Source organism: Cheilinus undulatus, linkage group 1 (genome assembly GCF_018320785.1).
Source record: "Cheilinus undulatus linkage group 1, ASM1832078v1, whole genome shotgun sequence".
Classification (NCBI taxonomy): Eukaryota; Metazoa; Chordata; class Actinopteri; order Labriformes; family Labridae; genus Cheilinus; species Cheilinus undulatus.
The window spans coordinates 50,339,725-50,348,415 of record NC_054865.1 but is presented as its reverse complement, the minus strand read 5'-3'; the positions used below and the strand labels follow the sequence as shown (position 1 = coordinate 50,348,415).

Here is an 8,691-nt window from a genome sequence, read left to right as displayed (position 1 = left end):
ACTTCAAAAACGCTAACCTCGGCCTCTTTATTCTTTAGCTGCATGCTCCCAGCTGGCTGGGAGGAGAAGGTTGGCTTTCACACCCACAGACTGACCTTTGAGCCACAATGGTTTCTTTTTTTTGTGATACAGAACGATGGAGAGCTTCCTCCTGATAAGAGAACTCCCCACTCAAAATACGAGCTTCATATTCGTCCTATCCCCACCCTGTCTGCTATTGTCCTCACACACAAACACAAATATTTACATTGGGCCGGCCCGAGTTACTTTAGTTAACCATAAATATGTTGATCTAACAGAAAGGTCTCTGATCTGCATGATCCACAGCCAAAAGGAAACAATAACAGCTGTATGTGTCCAGTCCATATTTATCAAAGAGTATCAGGGTCAGCCATGAGGAAGAGGAAATGAGAGGAGGAAGATTGTTTCACATCATGCACGTCAAAGAAAATCAAATGGAAAGAATAAAGTTGAAATTAAAGATAAAAACTAAATGTTGGGAATGATAAAGTATAGGTAGAAAATAATGCCAAAATGTTTGGAGTTTATTCTACACATCAGGACTTTTCTCTCAAAATGTTTTATCAACTTTTAACTTTTTTCCCCTAATTTTTCCTTTCTTTTTTTTCCTTTTATACAGTAGGATGTTTATTCCCCTCAGCACCTCTCATCTGGAGCACTGGGTTGGGATCAAATGTAAGCCCCTTTTTCTTGTGGAGTCCCCCAGGGCTCCATACTTGGTCCATTTCTATTCTCCATATTCTCCCCCTGGGGTCCAAAAACTATAGTATTGTCTACAAAACAAGCCATACGTGAACACAACCCAGAAACGCCGCCATCTTCTCTGGGCCAAGGCTAATTTAAAATGGACTGAGGCAAAATGGAAAACTGTTCTGTGGTCAGATGAATCAAAATATGAAAATCTTTTCTGGAACCAGAGATGCTGTGCCTTTCAGACTACAGAGAAGAGGGACCATCCAGCTTGTTATTTGCACACAGTTCAAAAGCGTGCATCTCTGATGGTATGGCGTTACATTAGGGCCTATGGCGTGGGCAGCTTACACATTTAGAAAGGTACTATCAACGTAGATAGAGGCTTCAGAGCAACATATGCTCCCATCCAGACAGCATCTCTGCCAGGGAAGGCCTTGACTATTTCAGCAAGACAACGCTAAACCACAAACAGTATCTGTTACAGCAGCATGGCTTCACAGCAGAAGAGTCCAAGTACTGAACTGGCCTGCCTGTAGTAGAAACATTTGGACCAAGCAAGAAGACCCAGTACTCCTCAGCAGCTAGAATATTACATCAGACAAGAGTGGGACAACATTCCTCTCCCAAAACTCTGGCAACTGTTCTCCTCACTTCCCAGACTTGGCTTGTTGTTAAAAGAGGGAATGCTACACAATAGTAAACATGGACCTGTCCCTACTTCAAATTCCAAATGAGTTAATATTTTCATGAAATGGTGAAATGTCTGAGTTTCAACATCTGATTTGTTGTTTATGTTCTGTTGTGAATAAAATATGGGTTTATGTGATCTGAACATCATTGCATTTAGTTTTTTAGTAACGTTTTACAAAGCATCCCAACATTTTTGGAATTAGGCTTGTATAAAAATAAATGCCCTTTCCTTCCCTGATTTTAAGTTTTCCTGCTTGATCCAAACCCTCTTCCTGACCTATAAGAGAAGAAAAGTTCAGAAATAATTATGAAGAGACCAAAAATGAAAGAAAAAAGCAACTAAACTGAAATGTCATTAAAACTGTAGCTCAAAAGATCTTTCTAAGTTGAGATGGAGGTTAAAAGATGACTTTAATTTGTATTTTTAAATGAAATGATTGAATTTGTGCAGAGTGGGCCCTCACAGAGGTGGAAGTGAAACTTGGCCAGGTCAGGGCCAGAGTGAGTCTTTCCTGGGTTTCCTGTTCTCAGCCTGTTTACTGAGGATGTTTTTATCCTCTTTCCCCTCTGAGGTGTGGTCCACTTCCTTCACACAGAACAGAAGCAGAGCCTGAAGCTGTTATAGCAACGTGGTGGATGAAGTTTCTTCTTTTTGTCATTCTGCAAAGACAGAAGCAGGAGAGTGTCAAATATTTTACAAAATAACTTAACTACAGGGCTTTTCGCCTTCATTTGAAAGGATGGCTGAGGACAGACAGGAAGTATGGGAGTAAGAATGGGGTAAGACATGCACCGAACCGCACTGGGACCAGGATCAGATCCTGCTACCAGTACGATAAGGACTGCAGCCTCTGATCATGAGGGACCTGCTCTGTCTTCAGGTGCATCTCAGGATAATTAGAATATCATGTTAAGGTTCACTTTTCCCCATGATTACTTTACAAAGTTAGATTTCCATTTATTCTAGACTCATCAGAAGTGAAATATCCCAAGACTTTTATTGTTTTAATCTTGATGATGATGATGCTTATAGCTCATAAATGACAAATCCACTATCTTAGATTATTAGAATATTGAAGAAAAGTCCTGTTTGCAAAGGTTTCCTGAGCCTTCATTCTCTCACTCTTTTTCAGTACACACAACCACAACCATGGGGAAGACTGCTGACTTTACTGTGGACAATCATTGACACCCTCCACAAGGAGGGTAAGCCACAGAAGATTCAAGAAGTTAGGGGAGCTTCAGAAGGAGCGGACTGAGGCTGGAGTCAGTGGATCAAGAGACATCCCAAAGATGGGTCCAGGAAATGGACTATGTGTCATGTTCTTAGTGTTGAGCCAGTCCTGAACCACAGAGTGCATTCAAAATCCATGATATTTCTCCACTGTGGGTAAATCTGTCATTAAACAGCTGTATCTATTCTGCCTCTCAGCTGTAGAAAGCAGGAACCCCAGGTTTGGCAGAGTGCAGAGAACACACTACCATGACTTGGTACCAGATTCAGGCAAAAAATAAATGCTTGAACTAAAAGTAAAGACTAAAATGTGAGGACTTTTTATGGACTAAAACTAGACTACAATGTTTTGCGTTTTTGTCAACTAAAACTAGACTAAAATTAAAAAAGGTAGAAATTACTAAAATGTGACTAAAACTAAAATGCATTTAATTTAAAGACTAAAACTAAATTTAAAATCAAAAATAGCTGCCAAAATTAACATTGTTGTCAACTGTCCACAGTGAAGTTAAAACTACCAGAAGCTGGTTTGCTGACTATGGTACCACTGTGTTTGACTGGCTTGCCAACAGGTCTGACTTGAGCCCCGGAGAGAATCTCGGGGGAAATGTCAAGAGGAAGATGAGACTAAAAAAATTCAGACAAGCTGAAGGCTGCTATCAGAGCAACCCCAGCAGTGCCACAGACTGATTGCCTCCATGTCACATAGATGCAGTAACCTGTGCAACAGGACCTCCAACTAATTACTGAGAGCATAAACGACCATAATTTTCCAGAAGGTCAGCATTTCTGTATTATAAATCTTTTTGGACTGGTGTTTTGTGATTTTCTGATATGTTGAGATAGTGGATTTGTGATTTTTGTGAGCTGTAAGCTGTAATTATCAAGATTAAAACAAACAAAAAAAATCTTGAAAAATTTTGATTTGTAATAATGAATCAGATAACACAGCTTGTTTTCCCAAGATAATAATGATATTCCTCAAGAAATTACCAATTTTCCAAGTTGTCTCAGGGAAATGGAGTAAAATAAAATGCATGCACACATTTCTGTCTGCAATGACGTATTCGTTTGTCTCATCTCTGTTAATTTTTTGTTCCATTTAGGGTCCAAACAGCAACATTTTTATTGAATAAATAAAAGTGACTGAACAACTTCAAAAAGGAAGTGGTGGTGGGCCCTGATGGATGGACAGTGACAGCATACAGCCACAAGAGGGCGGCACAGCAGAACACAAGGAGACTCCTCACATTGGTGCTCATTCACCAACCGATCCAAAGAAGACATTCACTCTTAACCCCTTTTTACACAGTTTTAATACGATTCACCACCGTTTTCTTATCTCTGATTTAAGAATTAAAATCTAAGAGCACTCTGACAAACATCTGAGTGCTGATATGACAGGATAAAATGTTAAGTTTAACACCCAGGTCTTCTATAGAGAGGTGTGAGCCTTTCCAAATCATGTCCAATCAGTTTAATTTACCACAGATGGACTCCAGTCAAGGTGTAGAAACATCTCAGCAAAGATCAAGAGAAACTGGAGGAATCTGAGCTCAATGTTGAGTGTTTTGGCAAAGGCTCTTAATACTTATACCAATGTGAAATTTAGGTTTTTATTCTGAATACATTTGTAAAATCTTCTAAAATTATGTTTTCACTTTGTCATGATGGGGCACTGAGTGTAGATGAGTGAGAATAAAAATGAAGTATTTTGACTGTACCATCAGGCAGCAACTTAACAACACTGAACAAAGTGAAGGGGTCTGAATACTTCCTGAATGCGCCGTGTGCCAGGCCAACAGGAAAGAAAAGTTTATGATTAAACTATCTAATATTGGGTTGGTTTTAATATAGAATGATTTATTGCTTGTGATTCTTGCAGAATATATAAGATAAGAAACTTGAAAATAATTGCATGTGAAATTGCAAACAAAATAATGCAAAAAAGAAAAAAGAAATTTTTGCATCTAGCTAATTTTCCAAAATTGTTCAGCATATAGTAGAGTGTCATTAAGCTGACACTCTTGTCTAAAGCTACATACATGTGCATCAAAAAACAGAATTGAAAAGGGTTGAAAAAGGTTGTTTTTTTCCTGTGATTTAATTCAAGAAGTGAAACTTCTATATATTCTAGATTCATCATTACAGAGTCAATATTTCATGACCCCAGCCTCACTCCACTCCTTGTGAAGATTCTCTAACTTCTTGAATCTGCTTTGTTTGACAATCCTCTGAAGGCTGAGATCATTTCTGTTGCTTGTGCTGCTTTTCTTACTACATTTTCCCCTCCAGCCAGATTTCCATGACTCTGCTTTGATACAGCCTCTGAGAACAGCCTGCCTTTTCAGCAGAGACATGCTGTGTCTTAGCCTCCTTGTGGAGGGTGTCAGTGAATGTCCTCTGGTCATTTGTCATGTCAGCAGTCCTCCCCATGATTATGGTTGTGTGTACTGAACCAGAATGAGAGAATGAAGGCTCAGGAAACCTTTGCAAAGTGGACTTTTCCAAAATATTCTAATTTTCTGAAGTTCTGAGTGCTACAAGAGCTCACTGTGAAAATAGACCCCAATAGATTAATTATTATTATTTAATTAATTTGTAAACTATTTATAACCGTGCCTATAAAATGTATTCACCCCCTTGTATGCTTTACCCTTTTATTGATTTTATACATGAATCAGTCAACATAATTAGCTTTTTGACCAAAATAAATAAATAAATAATAAAAGTGAGAACAGATTTCTACAAAGTAATGTCAAATTAATGAAAATCTTGAATTTCAAATAAGTGGCTGCATAAATATTCACCCCCTTTAAAGTGACTGACCTAATTCAACAGAGGACCACCCAACTGGTGCTAGCTGTCTCACAGTTAGTTTAAGTGGGATCACCTGAGTGCAGTGAATGTGTCTCAAGTGAATGTAGAATAAAGACACCTGTGTCTCGAAGGTCCTCATTAATCAGTATTCCTGGCTACCATTAAGCCGCAAAGACAAAAGAACGCTCCAAGCAATTTAAAAAAGATAAGTGAAAAGTGTAAGTCAGGATGGATAAAAATTAATTTCCAAGACGCTAAACATCCCCCAGGGTCCAGTTAAATCCATCATTAAGAAATGGAGAAACAAGCTTCAACAGCTGAGATGAGAGAGACTCTGCATTCAACAACTATTGCCCGGGTTTTTCACCAGTCAAAGCTTAATGGGAGAGAGCAAAGAGAAAACCACCAGTGAAGAAAAATCAGATTAAATCTGGACTAGAGTTCACCAAAAAGCAAGGAGACTTCATGGTCAAGTGGAAGAAAGTGCTTTGGCCTGATGAGACCACAGTGGTGCTCTCTGGCCATCAGACATGACGCTACGTTTGGCCGACACCGAACACTGAACATCACCTCAAACACACCATCCCCACTGTGAAGCACAGTGGTGACAGCATCATGCTGTGGGGATGCTTCTCAGCAGCTGGCCCTGAGGGGCTTGTAATGGTAGAGGGTAAAAATAATATGATGAAACATAGGGGAATCCTAGGGGAAAGTCTCATTCAGTCTGCAAGAGGACTATGGCTTGGGAGAAGATTTATATTCCACACAGACTCAGTGCTGTGACTACAGCCAAAGATGCATTTGTTAAAACCAGACTTGAAGTGGGTGAATATTTATGCAGTCACTTATTTATATATTACATATCTTTTTGCCATTACTTTGTAGAAGAGATGATTTTGTAATTGTTTTTGTCAAAAATGTAAAATTGTATTGATCATAACTGATTTATAAAATCAATAAAAGGGTAAAACATCCAAGGGATTGGATAGGCCCTGTTTAGCTTTTTGTTACTGGGGGTATTTTAATGGTTAAATTGTTTGTATTTTGTTTTTGTTTTGTATTTGTGAGTGGCAAAGAGTCAGATCCCCCTGCTGGGGACAGTAAGTGGACTTGATTTACTGTAATCTAATCAAAGGGTTGTCATCTGAACAGTGAACATTTTTGGAACTGAAAGTGAAAAACAAATCTGTTTTTAGTGGATCCTTTCCAAGTAAACACAGCCTATATTTAAAAATAGACCTCACTGAATGTTCCTTCATATCCTGGAGCAACAGCAAACACACCATCAGCTAACCTTTAAAGGCTCTTTCCATCCTGAGCCTGCACCAAAAACAACCCAGATTTCTGTATTTACTCCTCCAGAAGAGCTGAAGACTGGATTCCTACCAACATTCAGGTGAAGTTTGTGTTCGGACCTCGACCGTAGAGTCACAGAGAATCCATTCATGTTCGGCAGCATACAGTGAGCACCCACAGCACGGCTCTGTCAAAGACTGCCACCACTGTGTGATGTAAAGTAGGTGTGTGCTCAGGCTCGCCTAAGTGCAGCTGACTCACAGGAAAGGGGCAGTGATTTTTGGGGCCCACGCTGAACTGAGTGCTCACTGTTCTTCCTACAGCGGGGGAGGAGAAGCCGAGAGGAGGACGACGGGACAGGACAGGACAGGACGGAGGAGATGAAGTACAGGCGTCTGATCCAGAGTGAATGGAGAGAAAACATCAGATACGTCCAGTTTTGACCTGTAGTGCTGCTTTCGACCTGAGAATCTGGAGTGGATCTGCCTTTAGGATCTCCTGAGTGGATGCTGTGGACACTGTCTTAATTCAACATGATCAACTATGGTGAGTAGGACCTCCACTACCCATGCCGAAGAGAGTTTTTTAGTCTTTACTCCTTTATTCAGACAGGACAGAGTTGGAAACTTAGGAGAGAGTGGGGAGTGAAATTCTGGAAAGGAGCCACAGGCCAGATTTGAACCCAGGCCGCCTGTTTTGAGGACAACAGCCTTTTAACATGGGGGTACATGGATGTCACCAAAAGGCTACTGGGACCTGAAGAAGTTTTAACAGAGACAGTTATTGGTCTAACATGCAACCAATGGATACCAAGGCTCAGGCCCATTTCTAACTATTACCCTACCCCTTGATTTCCAGTGCCCTCTTACCCTTTTCAACAGAGTAACAAGAGGTAGTTGTCAAAATGGGATGACCCTTCAAGTTGCCAATCAGTTGTCATCTATATCTGAGATTCATCTCATACAAAATCAAATATTTTCAGACTTTTTTGCAGCTTACAGCTCACAAAAAATCCTCTATCCAAAAATATTAGAATACTATGGAAAAGTCCTGTTTGCAGAGGGTTCCTGAGCATTCATTTTCTCACTCTGGTTCAGTACACACAACCACAATCATGGGGAAAACTGCTGACCTGACAAATGTCCAAAGGACAATCATGGACACTCTTTACAGGAGGGTAAGCCACAGAGAGTCACTGCTGACAGAGCAGGCTGTTCTCAGAGGCTTTATCAAAGCAGATTTATAGAAAGTTGGCTGGTAAGAAAAGGAGCACAAGCAACAGGGATGAGCTCAGTTTTCAGAGGACTGTCAAACAAAGCAGATTCAAGAAGTTAGGGAAGCTTCACAAGGAGTAGAGTGAGGCTGGAGTCAGTGGATCAAGATCCACCACACACGGACTAGGAAATGGATTACAAATGTTCCGTTCTTGTGTCAAGCCAGTCCTGAATCACAGAAGTCATCAGTGTATAACGCGGGCTAGGGTGAAAAACAACTGGACTGCTGCTCAGTGGTCCAAAGTCCTGTTTTCAGATGAAAGTAAATTTTACATTTCATTTGGAAATCAAGGTCCCAGAGTCTGGTGGAAGATCTTAGAGGCCCAGAATCCAAGGTGCTTGAAGTCCAGTGGTTTCACTTTCCACAATCAGTGATGGTTTGAGGTGCCATGTCACCGGCATGCTGCTGTTGGCCCACTGTGCTCTATCAAGCCCAGACTCAACACTGTCAGCCGTCTACCAGGAGGCTTTAGAGACCTTCATGCTCTCATCTGCTGAGAAGCTTTATGGAGATTCTGATTTCCTTTTCCAGCAGGACGTGGCACCTGCCCACAGTGAAGCCAAAACCACCAGAAACTGGTTTACTGACCGTGGTGTTACTGTGTTTGACTGGCCAGCCAGGTCACCTAACCTGAACCTCAGAGAGAACCTCTGGAACTTTCA

At 40.6% G+C, this 8,691-nt stretch overlaps 1 protein-coding gene across 3 annotated transcripts in view; it reads left to right on the top strand.

Moving 5' to 3' along the window:
* Positions 1–6,839: 6,839 nt before the first annotated feature.
* Positions 6,840–8,691, top strand: part of il16 (interleukin 16) — a 39,050-nt gene continuing 37,198 nt past the window's right edge. For 2 of the 3 annotated variants that reach the window (XM_041792598.1, XM_041792606.1), the window contains exon 1: positions 6,840–7,300. In XM_041792598.1, the coding sequence (XP_041648532.1) occupies positions 7,288–7,300 (13 nt within the window). In that variant the 5' untranslated portion in view covers positions 6,840–7,287. The remainder of the gene's footprint in view (positions 7,301–8,691) is intronic. The other variant, XM_041792590.1, reaches the window with a different exon arrangement.